At 37.0% G+C, this 14,713-nt stretch overlaps 1 protein-coding gene across 4 annotated transcripts in view; it reads right to left on the bottom strand.

The window, feature by feature from the left end:
* Window positions 1-462: 462 nt before the first annotated feature.
* The window catches only part of mtrf1 (mitochondrial translational release factor 1), a 34,183-nt gene continuing 19,932 nt past the window's right edge, over window positions 463-14,713 (bottom strand). For 3 of the 4 annotated variants that reach the window (XM_039745291.1, XM_039745294.1, XM_039745292.1), the window contains 4 exons: window positions 12,271-12,388; window positions 7,709-7,845; window positions 4,595-4,693; window positions 463-951 (listed from right to left, as the gene is read on the bottom strand). In XM_039745291.1, coding sequence (XP_039601225.1) covers window positions 838-951; window positions 4,595-4,693; window positions 7,709-7,845; window positions 12,271-12,388 — 468 coding nt within the window. In that variant the 3' untranslated portion in view covers window positions 463-837. Of the gene's footprint in view, window positions 952-4,594; window positions 4,694-7,708; window positions 7,846-7,926; window positions 9,886-12,270; window positions 12,389-14,713 lie in introns of those variants that run through there. The other variant, XM_039745293.1, reaches the window with a different exon arrangement.

Genomic DNA, 14,713 nt, shown 5'->3' with positions numbered 1-14,713 from the left:
TCTACGTTAAATTTGTGATTCGTTCTGTATATACTTCATGATTTATGTATTCATTTTATAATTACATATTTTAATGTTAGATGCGATTAATCATGATTAATTACATACACATGCAATTCATTTTTTTTTTAAATCAATTCCCAGCCCTACTATAAATATATTGTTCTCTATTTCATGAAATTTATGGACCATGTATCTCTGCTGCAGATCTCTATTGCTATCACTGTGTCTAACAATACCACTGAGGAATATTTTGCAAATGTTTTGTGCCATTCGCACACTAGTCCTGTACTTTTATCATAGGAGTATTTTTCCACAAACATCCACTCCTTCACAAGTGTTGTGGCAGATACACTGGAACAATGTTCTGAAACAGCAGTGTGACGGGATACACTGTGAATATTTTCCATTGATCAGGTTAAGAAAACAGATCAGCTACATAAAAAGGAGACAGTCCAAATAAAAGAATAAACATAATAAATATGTATTACATATACCAAGTGCAACATACATACAGCACATATGCAAGTGAGTGTGTTTTAACAATTTTTAAATGTACTATCATTTCTGTAACCTGCTGGGACACAATTTCAAGTTCAGGTTTACTCAGGTGTCTCCACTGGCTAGTGACAGTAGGAAGTGTTTTCAACAAGAGAAAACCTAGCACTGTGAAAATGTAGAAGTACCTTTAAATTTACAAATGTTTGATAGGAAAGGTTAATGAGGCTCACCCACTCGGCACTGACTGCTAGGAGTTTTACCAACAATAAAAGACTCATCTCTCAGGTTCAGCTTCTGTTTTTCCACTGGGATGGCAGTCACTCAGTCACTGTTGTGTTATGGTGTCTTTGTGCTGTTATAATTCACCAGCTCAAGAAGGGCCTCGATTTCTGCAGATTTCAACAGTTCATTTATAAACTCCTCTAGCACCTCTCCGCCACTCAGAAATTCCTGCAATTAAGTCAATTTGTTTTATTTACTATAAACTTAGTTTGCAGTACATGAAACACTCTCTAATTAGCAATTTCTCATAATACTTCAAATTCATTTAAACTATTAACATTTCAATGCTTAGCACGAGTGAGCCTTAAACTCTAGAAAGATAACTTGTCTATATTAACTGTAAATATCGAAGTCCTGCACAGATCAGAAAGATCCAATACAGCAGAACCAATCAAATGGGGCATTACACACTGTGTGTCAAAAGGAGAAGAGCATTCAGTTTCTAGCTACAAAAGCAGTTGAATCTCACAGTGCGAGAGTGTGGAAGAATATGTGCCACCTGGACAAACAGCTAACTAAAAATGTAGCAAAAACACTGCAGACAGGGAGAACGCCCTTGATAATTTTTACATATCGTCCAAAGCAGCAGGACGTTAAGTGACCAGAAGGTGAATGAGCCAGTGTCCTACTAGCAAAGAAAGGATGCCATGGAATTGAAGTTTTAAATAAACAAGGAAGGTATGACAAAACTTAATAACCTTTGCTGTAAAGGTGACATGACCAAGTATTTATAGCTTTTTAAAAACTGGCCACTTTTACTGGTGACCTCTAAAACCATTTACTGTAACACCAGTCAGGACATTTGAAGACGTAGCATATAAGAGGGCATTACTCCGTGTGACAGTTCTGAGACATATATTATTAAAATATATATTAAAACACCCACAGTCTTCCTGAGTAGAACAATAGACAATAAAAGAGAAAAAGATGACGTATTGTGCTGGGAAAGTAAAGTAAAAACCATGTCTATGTAGGCTTTGCAAGGGTATGCTTTTGTGCTCAAAATTAAAAAATAAATAAATGTGGCGAATCACTGTAAATTTTAGCATTACAACAATACGCCTTTATAATGCCTCACTGAGACTGCTGTTTTATCTCCAGCCAAAACAAAAGTTTGTGGGGAGGTGTTTGTTATTATTTTTCTATATTTCTTGAGCTTATGTAAAAGGTCAGTTTCCCCTTGGGACAAATAATTTATGATTATTTGTTCATACCCTCTATCTCTCTATCATTACCGCATTCAACAATGCATCAGTTTCGTCATATCATGAAAAACTTCATATACAATCTTAAAACAGTTTGTTCAATGATATATTTCTTTCTTATTGTCTAAAAGATAACTTTTTATCAAAGTAAATGTGCAACTAAATAGGACTGTTCAAGTACATTAAGTAAGCTTACCAGGTGATTTGTGTATCCATAAATGTCTACATGTTCTGGATGGAATGACTCTGTTGTTACATTAAACAGTCGGCTGAATGCATTCTGGCCCTGTCTAAATTTGTATTGATGGATTATGGTACAAAGTGAAGAAAGGGCATTCCATGTTATGGAATTCTAAAATCTACTTAATTCAATTCAGTTTCATAAGACCACTGAGCTTCTCCTTGCGGCACTTGATGTAAGGCAATACAGCACCAGCCCACCACAGGGCACACGTATGCACACCCCAAAACATACCCTAGGACCGTTTTATAATCGACAGTTAACTTGAACAGCGTATCTTTAGAACTAAAGAGAAAACCCACACAGACATGGGGAGAATATGCAAACTCCACAGGGACAATAACTTGGTTCAGGATCCCAACTGAGGACATGCTAACTACCACATCATTGTGGTGCTGTTTAATATGTTTAATAGTAGTAGTCATTTCTCAAGTATTGTAATTATCATTCTTTATCAATTTGAGTCCATTTTATGCAAGGTTATTTTCAGACACCCCCTACTGCCATCGTGTTCTTGTGGGTTCTGAGCGATCTTGAGCAGACAAGATGAGTGGAAATCACTCGCACCGTCTAACTGCATGCTTGGGAGACGCTGCATTGGAGTCACAGTACCGTAATGAAATTTTACACCAGCATTGAAAGTTAGGCTTTATATTGTGCACATCAGTGCTCGCCCTCCAGCGTTTATAGCAAGCTTTATTATAATCAGAGAAGCAGCAGAACTTTAAATCAACCCCAATACTGACACATGGACCTATTTTGATGTTGTCATTACAATTATATACATTTTTGTTGTGGAAAGCATTTGTCATGCCATCTGCATTAATTTTAGCTAAAGGAAAATTAAATGCAATATTTTAACATTTTAACCCTAACCTCTCCCAACCATAACTCTCTAATGGACTTCAAACCATGAGGCTGTGGGTTCCAATCCCACCACTGCCACTGTGTGACCCTGAGCAAGTCACTTCACCTGCCTGTGCGCCTATTGGGAAAACAAAAAGAAATGTAATTAATTGTATCTCAAATGCTGTAAGTCTCTTGTATTTATTTGGCTGATGCTTTTATCCATATAAATGTAAAGGGACAGTATTAACACTCTGAACTGGATTAACCTTGGTGAATCCATATGTTATCTTGACCGCTGCGACTACTATAGATTTCAATGGCAATTCATAGTTAACTGTCAGAGGTGGCTGGGGTGGCGAACCGGCCGGGACGCCCAGGAGGACCGGAGAAGGGCTTGCACCTTCCCCAGACCATCTGGGGGCAACCGCCCTGGTTCCTTTGGGGGCCACAGGTACAGAGCTTTGAAGCTCCACCCTGTAGGGGCCCGCGGTCGCCGCCAGGGGGTGCCCCCATGCCTTTGGAGCCCTGGACCTCAACACTTCCGCCACACCAGGAAGTGCTGGGGGGGAAGAGGAGCAGGGACACCCAAAGTGCTTCCACGGATAAAGCCGGCACTTCCGCCACAAGGGGGCGTGTTGGTGGGAGATTGCTGGGAAACACCTGGAGCACATCCAGGTGTGAATAAAAGGGGCCACCTCCCTTCATTCGAGGCGAGAGTCGGGAGCAGAGTGGACTGAGCTGGAAGTAAGGAGGCAAGGTGGCGGCCTGAAAAAAGTAAGGCATTGTGTGGCCAGGACTTTGGGGGTTTGTGGTGCACTTGTGACTTGTGTAAATTGTAAAATAAACGTGTTTGTGGGTGACATGATCGTGTCTGCCTGTCTGTGTCCAGGCCAGCCTCCACACATTATATTATTAAATTTTGTATGAGAAGTTATTATAATATGTTTCAATGCAAAATATATGCCTACCAGAATCAGCAACAGCCAACCATAATTCCAGTGACACTGCCTAAAAATATATGATTGTGTTTCTAGGAAAAATAGAGAGGTAATCCTAATTTTACACAGAGATTTTCTTAACCTGATCATTTGTGGTTTTTTATGTAGATTTCTCAACCAGTGTTAATTTTTATGGTACTTTTGACATGTTGCAAATGAATCAGAAATGCTCCTGTGCAGCTGCTCTCTGATGTGTGTCCCCTTTGCTCTGCATTTTGATGTAATGTTTCCAGAATAACAGAACATTCTCAGATCTGTTAAATCCAAGTCTGGATTACAGGTGGATCTGAACCTAAGACAGCAGCATGGACCCAGTACTAGACAAGACGCACACACTGAGTTACCCTAATTCAGGTCTTTGAGATGTTGGAGGAAAAAACCATGGCCACACTGGAAGAAAATGTACACCAACAAGGCACAGGTTTAAAACTCTGAGCACTAGATCTGTGAAGCAACAGTGTTAATTACAGGACCGCCATCTTTATTTTTAGAAAGGTGCTCACAAATGCATACTTTACCTTAATGTCTCGGGCTACATGAGAAATTCTGTGGTCTGTCACTCTGTCTTGTGTAAAATTGTATGTACGAATTCTTTCAGATTGTGACCTTGTTCCTACCTGCAAAAAAAAAAAATGGAAATCAACTAAATCAATAAAACATTCTGCCATATTTGAAATCCGTTAAAATTATTCTTTAGGCTTTGAATAAACATATTCGCCAAAATATATTCAGAATTACAGTGAAGATGTACAATAATGTAATTAATGTTATTTCAAAGAAATATATTAAATGTCAGTCATTTTCTAACCCACTGTGTCCTGAACAGGGTTGCGGGGGTCTGCTGGAGCCGACCCAAGTTAGCACAGGGCGCAAAGCAGGAGCAAACCCCGGACAGGGCGCCAGTGCACTGCAGGGTGAATATACACACACACACTCACCAATTTAGGATCACCAGTTCACTAACCTTCATGTCTTTAGACTGTGGGAGGAAACTGGAGCATCCAGAGGAAACTCACACAGACACGGGAGAACATGCAAACTCCATGCAGGGAGGACCTGGGACATGAACCCTGGACTCCTTATTGTAAAGCAGCAACTCTACCACTGCGCCACCGTGCCACCCAGATATTAAATGTGCTTTCATAAATTAAACAGGGTTTTATTATATAATAAAAAAAGAGACTAAAGAGGAATTTTTTGGGTTTGACACTAATTTTTATGTGTGTTCTTAATGTAAAATTGCACATCTGGCAGGTAATTGCAGGAGCCCCAAAATGTAAAATTGTTTAAAAGTAAATTGGCAGAATGGTAATAGCTCCTTTGTATTTAGTTCTTGTTTAAAGTTTGAGAAGGTTGAAGGTAAGAAATATACAGTGCCTTGAAAAGTATTCAGCCTCAATCTGGGAATTTTAATTAGTAAATCAAATAGCCTTTTCACAGTGCTGTTATAAACCATAATAAATGAAACTCCACAAAGTGAAATATCAGCTTTTTGTAAGCATTCATATCCCCCTGTTCAGTACTTTGTTGAACAGCCTGCCACATATATCCTTCAGGATAAGTATATTAATTTTGTACAATGTGATGGAGAAAGATTTGCTCATTCCTTTTTCCAAAATTGCTCAAACCATGCCAGGTTAGGTGGAGTGCGGTGGTGGACAGCAGTTTTTAGGCCTCACTATACATTTTCATAGGGTTAAGTTCAGGACATTGACTGGGCCAACTCAAGGACTATTTTCTAATCTAATGTATTTGCTTTATCTGAAGCCATTCCATTGTTTCTATGGCATTGTGCCTTTGGGTCATTTTCCCGATGAAAGACAAATCACCTCCCCTGCTTAAGGTTTCTGGCAGAAGGGACAGTTTTACTGCAACATCAGTCTGTACTGTACAGTATTACTTTTCCAATGAATCCTGGCCAGATTACAATTGTGTGATGCTGAAAAGCATTCTCATAAACTACTGCTACCACCAGCAAACTTTACAGTGGGGACTGCAATTACCTGCCAGATGTGCAATTTTACATTAAGAACACACATAAAAATTAGTGTCGAACCCAAAAAATTCCACTTTAGTCTCATCAAACCACAAGACTTTCTGCCACATCTTTTCAGTATCCTCCAAAAATCATTAGCCAAAATCCTTGGGCTAGGATTTCTTTTTCAGCTAAGGCTTCTTCCTTGCCACTTGTCCATGAAGGCTCTTTTTCTTGCAATGCCTTGGAGATTGTTATGCCAATCGCGTTCACTGACTTCTGAAACTCACTCAGAGTCACAACTGGTGTCACAGTAGCTTGTCTGGCAAGAGCCATTCTTGTTGGGCAACTAAGAACAGATGAGCAGCCTAACCTAAGCTGTGTGGCTGTATTTTTATATTTCTTCCACTTCTGTATGACTGCTCTGAACTCTGAGCGATGTTCAGTGACTTTGAGGTGGTCTCGTGCTCTTCTCCAGATCTGTGCTTCTCTATACAGTAAATATACCTCTGACTTGTTTGGAATGTTCTTTTGTCTTCATTTTGGTTTGCTTTGTGGAAATTCTCTATATTACAGTTTGACCTTAGCAAGCAATGATGATATTTATCCTTATAAATTAACTGAGAACATGTGACCCACCCATTTCCTACAACAGTAGAGACCATCAAGAAATTGGGTGAGTTGTAGGGTAATACACTGCACCTGAGCAAAGTTAGCGTTTGACTTACAAAGGCAAGAAGTGTGGCTTTGGACTTGAAACTCGCAGGTTTTGGGTTCAAACCCCACTACTCACACTGTGTGACCATGAGCAAGTCACTTGACCTGTCAGTGCTCTAACTGGAAAACCAAAAGAAATGTAACCAATTGCATCATAAATGTTGTTAAGTCGCCTTGGATAAAGGTGTCAGACAAATAAGTAAATGTTTTGTAGACAATTTTCACATTTCCTTGTTATCACAAAGGCTTTCTACATCTAGCAATTTAGATTTTTTTTCTTTTTACCAAATCATCAAGGTTTTCAATTTGTTTCATTTGACTTGGTATAATCTACATGGTTTTGTAGATAAGTTAGAAAACTTTTACTTTAATATATTTTAAGCGCATATAATCTGAGACAGTAAGTACCGGGGCTGACTACTATACTTCATCAACACACTGGGTATACATTATCCCAGTGCAGAAGAAGGGTGTCAAAATGTCAGCCCTGAGCATGCCAATATGTCCATAGCTGCTTCAAAATCGGACAAAGTATAATAGCCATTGAAATAAAAGACAGGGAAGCCAATATAGAATTTATTTTTCTGATGCATGAGTGAGTCAGTTGTATATGATGCCAACAGACACTTGATAGTACATCCATATATAATCACGCTGGCAGTAGTGAGCTTAGTGCAAGTGCAACAAGAACATTTTAGGCTGTGTACTTCTTTTGGGGTAGAATGTGACATTATTTATTCTGTAACCACACTGATTACAGTCACTGTAAAAGCAGTTCTTTTACAATGCATTTTCACATTGTTGTTTAAGTGGTAAATTACATAAAGACAGAAAAAAAACTACTGAATATCCATTACCATAGTATTCTACAATACAAAAACAAAAAATAATAACAATGTTTCAGCCAAATTGTTCATGTGCATAGTCGATATGGAAATACCTGGAGATTCCGAGAGGTTTGTCTCTGCTGTGTATCCTTTTCTAGACACAGTTGAAAAAGTTTAGCTCTTAACACTCTTATTGCAGTGTTTCTGTTTTGAAGCTGGGAGCGTTCCTGCTGGCACTCAACGCTTAGTCCTACAAGATAAAATGACTTACAGCTGTGGTGAAAGTAAAAACAGTTTTTATTTTGAAGTTTCAAAACCATAAAGTGCTCTATAAACTTGACAGTTTATTTTTAATGGATGTCCATAACTTCTAGGAGTTTGTATCTGTCATCAGAACATATTATCAATGTCACAGCATTTCAAATGGTAATCTTGGTAACACACTTATAGGAAAAAAACACATTCATAGAACTGACACAGACTCACTAAGGTAGAATCCAACAATCTGGGCTTCACTGTTATGGCAGCTATGTGTGGCACTTCTGGCACAGCACACATTACATATTCTTTACGTAATGCCCAAACCGTTATTCTTCTTATTTGAAGGTACCATAATAATTGTCACTTAGATAGTATATAATTTCTGTTGTACAGAATGGGTCAAAACCAATATTTGTAGTGCCATTAAATTGATACTCTGATTTTCAAAAGAAAAATTAGTTTTAATTGTATGGGCAAATCTAGATACAGTATAGGCAAAAACAACATCTATATTTGTTATATTCCCTTTATGTGTGATTACAGATCACATGGATTTAAGATTTTAAGTATTTATGACTTACACAAAACACATACAACGTTTCTCATCTCTCCCACATGCCTGGCCCACTCTACAATCCTCCTTTTACAAACTTCCATCTGTATTTCTTCCCCCACTTCTCCTTGTCTTCAACACTTCAGTGCCATAAAAAGTAGGCATCAAATCAATTATTAAGTTTTTCTGTAGCTAAACTTTATCACATTATATACATTTTGGACTTCATGAACTTTCTTTATTGTCAATTACAAGGCAGTCAGCATATGGTGGTGTAGTGGTTAGCACTAATGGCGCATGGATTCAGTACACTGGGTTCAAATGCTGCCCTCCATTACTGTCCATTCTTTCTGTGTCTGTGGATTTTCCTCACCAATTCAAAATGGTGTGAAGGTTGGATCACTTGGTGCCAACCTAGTTGGCCCCAGTATGAGTAAGTTTGTGTATATCCAGTACTAGACTGGTGTTCTGGCTATGGTTATTTCCTGGTTTGTTAGTGTTGCTAACATAGGCTCTGGCCACCATAATTCTAAATAGGTTATACAATTTTGTTAATATACTGTATGTACTATATGAGGCAATTCTGTCTCTTCTAGTTTTTATTAATTCAATTTGCAACAATTTAATACATATCTAAAACACAAAGCAGAACCTTCTGCAGTCATTGCCACTTTCTGATAATTGCTATGTGATTTAGTAACATTTGTGATAGATATCTGTAACATGAATGCACTGCAATTGTAAAAAATGGCATGCATTCTATATACTAAAACGTTACACAGCCTACAATGAACTTGCAAATTTTCTTCACGTAAAGGCTGGCATCAGAGCATGTCATGTCAGATCTTTTCTATCCTTTAACAAGATCTTGTCTTCTTCTTCTTCTTTCAGCTGCTCCCATTTAGGGATCATCTGTCTTCATCTATCCCTGTCTTTTACATCATTTTCTGCTACACCAACTGCCTTCATGTCTTCCCTCAATGCATCCATAAACCTTCTCTTTGGCCTTCCTCTTTTCCTCTAGCATGGCAGTTCCACCTTTTCCCAATGTACCCCTCATCTCTCCTCTGCACAAGCTCAAACCATCTCAATCTAGTCTCTCTCAGTTTGTCACCAAACTGTCATGATGTCCCCCTAATATACTCATTCCTAATCCTGTGTACCCTCTTTACTCTGAATGAAAATCATAGCATCTTCAACTCTACCACTTCCAGCTCTGCCTCTTGTCTTTTCGTTAGTGCCACTGTCTCCTAACCATACAACATAGCTGGTCTCACAATTGCCATTTTTAGGAAAATTATCTAAAAATAATGTTCAGTATCTTGGTTCAAGATGTGTATACACCTTTTTTGTCAGGTGTTGTTATTGTTTCCAGATTTAACCAACGTCAACTACAAAAGTAACTTGTCTGCCCCAGCATCAATGGAACTGATTCTGACTTGCCCCAGATAAAGCCAGCTGTTCCTGGAAATTTCCCTAAAGACAGAGATAAAACGAGGAAAGAAATGATCTACAGGATTCAGTGGGTCAAAGGTACAGATCAGGATAGAAACAGGGAAAAAAAGTCTATGCAATTACTGTACATATTGCAGGGTCACTGTTACAACTATCATTATCACATGATATTATACCAGTTATCCAAGACAAAGTTTCTAATAATGTTTATAAATTCTACTTACACAAAAAAAATCACATCATATTCTAAATTTCAGCAGATATCAGTAATAAACATACTGACTACTGACAGCATATACCTCTTGGCTTCTGTAGTATTCAGGTACAATTTTCTTATCAGTTATCACCATTAAATTACAATGCTATTTAAATTGTTAACTATAATACCAATAATCGTAAAACAAATACACTTATTGTACTTATGTAAATATGCACTGTATATATAATATTCTACATAAAATGTATTGTGAATCCACTGGCAGTAAAGCTGGATTTGACAACAGTCACATTCCAAATTGCCACTGATGCTGTAAATGCTTTCTTTTCTAAAGACTAAAACCCACAGTGTTTTATTTGAATTTTAATTTGCCGCTCACACACGACATTTATACATGCAATTGATTTCTCAGCTTTCTCTAGCTGTTCTGATTAAATTATTTGTTAACATATGTTTATGATTACTAATAGTATGATACTCCTACTTCATATTTTCTCTGTTTCCTCAGAGATCTTTTGACTCTTCCAGTTTGTTCAATTCCCTACCCATGTTACAGTCTACACTTTCCCTGATCTCCAGAGGAACTTAAAAATGGACCTGTCTATCAGAGACCTGTGGAACATTTCGTCATTTCTGCTTGTTTATTTATCCTCTCTGGGACTTTGCTTTACACAGAAATCTGTTTTTCCCACCTCCATAATCATAGGACATTGCATATAAGTGTTAACCTGACAAGAAACAAACTAAGTATCAAACTGTCTTATAAGTTTAAACATCAGTGTAAACTACACAAACTCTGAAGTAAGGGGGCTAATTTCTAGATATTTTTCAAATAGTTAATGCTGCTAAAATAACATATTTGGGCTTACTCATGAAAGCTAGTGAATCCCATAAATAGATTAATAAAGGCCATAAAAGAAAATAAATATTATAAACAAACAAAAGAAAAAGTGAAGAACGAAGCTTATGTTTAATAATTTAAGTATTCTTTTCTTTAATTTTTCACTCAGGCACTCTATTAGACAAACTTAATTAATGATGCCACATAGTGCTAGGGCACCTGAACAAATGTGAAGAACTTTGTGACATCTTGGCAGCTACAGTATCTTATAAATACAAAGGTAAGGTTCTCCATCAGAAATAACCTTGCTTCTTGAGCTAATCAAATTCTTCTTTGGCTTAGATGCTTTTGAAACGTATTCCTGTTTTAATAACCCATGACTTCATTTGTCCATTGGGTTTGTGAATTTGTTTTCTTAGTGAAACTGACTCTGCCTGTCTGACAGCTCTTTGGAATTTCCCTGAAATGTGAAAATATAAAACAAGAAAAAACTCCTCTTTTTATTCTTTTTTTCTCTAAAAACTCTTTCTAGGAGCATTACAAAACATCTGCTTATGAAAGGATTCTTACAGTGCTAGCTGTTCGATGATAGATAGATAGATAGATAGATAGATAGATAGATAGATAGATAGATAGATAGATAGATAGATAGATAGATTCGATAGATTCGATAGATAGATAGATTAGATAGATAGATAGATTAGATAGATAGATAGATAGATAGATAGATAGATAGATAGATAGATAGATAGATAGATAGATAGAACACAATGGTCTGAACACACACCAGAATGACTAAAATGGAAGGAATGGAAGTCACTATAGTGAGACATTATAAAGGCATATTGTCATTGGTATAAAGGAACCCCAATAGCAATTCTTGACACACTTCTGCTGAATCATCTGTTGGCTGAAAGTCCTTAGTGAAAGACAGGATGTGCAGCGGCTCCAAGTTTTGCTTTTGCTACTACCTCCGGGGGCCCAGAGCATGTGTCCCATAACTGAGCCTGCTCTTTTACTTAATTCAAGTTTATTTAAGTACTTGAAGTGATGACGGTGGCCCAGCACACCACAATGTAAAAAACCGCACTGACCATCACAGAGTTATAGAATATAAGAAGGATATTATTTTCCCACATTAAAGGAACGCAGCCCTATAGAAAGAAAAAAAAACAACTGCTCTGCCTTTTCTTCCATAGTTTCTCTGTGTTCCTCTTCTTTTGTATTCCACAAACACGTCTAAAATATGTAGTTGACCTCCTAGATTTCTACATGAGGTTATATGTTTTTAAATTAGCAAAAATATAAGCTGCAAAAATGTAAACAATAAGAAAAGAACAATACTTGCCTGTAGGAATATGAATCACTCTAACGGCACTGTCTGTTGTATTTACACTCTGCCCACCTGCTCCCTTTGCTCTGAAGGTGTCAATTCTTAAATCCTTTGGATCTATTTTTATGTCTACCTGTGGATGACAGTAAGTAAATCAGAAAATATAATTTCCAGTCAAAAAACTGTATTTTAGCTTTACATATAATACTTTAAGTATAATACCATATACAGTAGTATCTGTAATACAGATGTGCATAACTGAATTTTATCGTAATTTAATAATTTGCTATCTTAAGTATATTATGCACATTAAATTTCACTTGGGGCTGCTTATTTCTGATGAGGGGCAGTGCTGAGAACAGAAAACTCAAATAACTAGAGTCTCAATTTAAATTCAATGTACTCAACTGACTAGTCTCTCCACTCTTACAAGGGCAAGGTAAAGGTGCTATATAAATAAACTGTATTATTATTATTATTAAGGGCAGTAACAGGGATCATTAAAGCCCAGGTGGGGACTTGATGGATAAGGGTTGGGTGGTTCCTCTTTCACATTTGGGAACCTAAATATAAACGGCAAAAGAAAATCAAAGACAAAGAAGGATGTGCACCGTCAGCTCCATCCATTGCGCCCTGACTGCATATGCAAGAAACTCTCAGCACAAAAATGTTTGATGTTTTCAACTGAGCAGATAGTTTATTCAGTGCCCAAACACGACTCCTGGTATGATCCTGAGCAAGTCACCAAACCTGACACTGCACCAAATGCAGAATATAATGCAATTAACAATCATGCTGTACACTAGTAAGCTATACTGTATTAGACAGATTTACCTAGGTTGGCCTCCTAAATCTTCTTTCTCTAGTCTCGATGGTCCTGAGCATCTTTGAGGGTAAAACCCGTTCTTTTCATATCATCTGACAATAACTCCAACCACGTCTTCTACAGCCTCTCTCCTGGCCTGATCCCACCACCTCTATCTTGTTGCACTTCTTCACCCATTCCTTCTCTGCCTTTCGCTCTCCTCAGCACAACACCTATTGCCTCCACACCAAGTCATTCTCCTAACTCAGCATTCATCTTTCTCTCACTCCATGACATACCACACATATATTATCTGGTGTAAATACATTAGCTAAATAAATAATTGAAAAACTGCAGTGTAATCTCTGATGGGAATTCTGCTGTTAGCTGCTAATTTGAAAGGATTCTGAAGGCCAATATTCTGTTGCTGTGTCAACAGAGAGGGTCATAAAGATTTCATCACACTTTTGATTTTAAGTGAAAAAGACAAACTGGGAGTTCTGCCCACAGATCCAGACTGTAATGGAGTGCAGAGATGGTATTTCAGTGGTTTGAAGTGCACTCATATTATGTCTGAATGAAATCCACACAACATGATTTATCACTAGCACACAGTGGCAACGGGAACCAAACACTTTCCCTGATGGAACTGAATGTGCCCAGGCTCTTTCTGTTGATTCAAGCTGTGATGCTTGTTTGAATGATTTGGCTAACTGAGGATACCACATTGTCATTTTAAATCATAAAACTCTACCAAAAACCATTGTGAAATTAGTTTTCACATTTGACATCAACTTGCCACCTAAATTAATATATAAAGGAAAATTACATCCATATATAAAATCAGCAATTAGAATTTTGAGATGTTTTTGTATTAAAAAACAGTGAATTATTAAATTTTGAATTAGATGTGTTTATCAATTGTTTTTCAAATATAAAACAAAAAAACATGGATGCATACTTCCCTGGTAGCTGCCATGTACAGATGGCATGTTTTGAGTTTTTCTGCATAACTATAAAGAACAGTTAAACACACTCAAATCATCGTCCTGTTCATGTTGATATTATTATGGCAGAAATCTATCCTCCTTATAGTTACATGATTTTTTCAAGCTTCTATTATTATTACAACAATGTATTGCTTTCTTTTTAGACACAGAAACATTACATACATTTGCAGTTGTATAATTTATATTCAAAAATTGTAAATTTTGATTCAAGCAGACTAAATTACAACATATAACTGACTATGAACCTCGGCTGGTTACACTTAATTATTTTCCCAAATGCTGACCACCTGCAAATTAGTATGGATTCCAAAGTAATTTAGTTTGATGTTAAATAGAATATACTTTTCAAAAGCAAAAAACTGTTACTATAACTGAGATTATTTTTGATTAAACGCACAGAAAGAGATGGTCAATATCTAACAGGACATTTTCATTGCCTCCTTTCCAGGTGTGATGCTACCAAAGAATAATCATTGTAAAGCTCATAGTTAATCTGATGAGTTTTTTTTTTTTTTTTTTTTTTTAAACATAACCCACTTTAACAAAATCACCATTATTACTATTACACCAACTGTTTTGTCAACATATAAATATCAATTAAAGGCTATGAACTGTTCATAAAGAAGACATTGTATGTACGGTA

The sequence above is a fragment of the Polypterus senegalus genome, chromosome 2 (assembly GCF_016835505.1).
Source record: "Polypterus senegalus isolate Bchr_013 chromosome 2, ASM1683550v1, whole genome shotgun sequence".
Taxonomy (NCBI): Eukaryota; Metazoa; Chordata; class Cladistia; order Polypteriformes; family Polypteridae; genus Polypterus; species Polypterus senegalus.
Note: the sequence above shows the minus strand (reverse complement) of the source record. Positions and strands in the feature narration are given on the sequence as shown.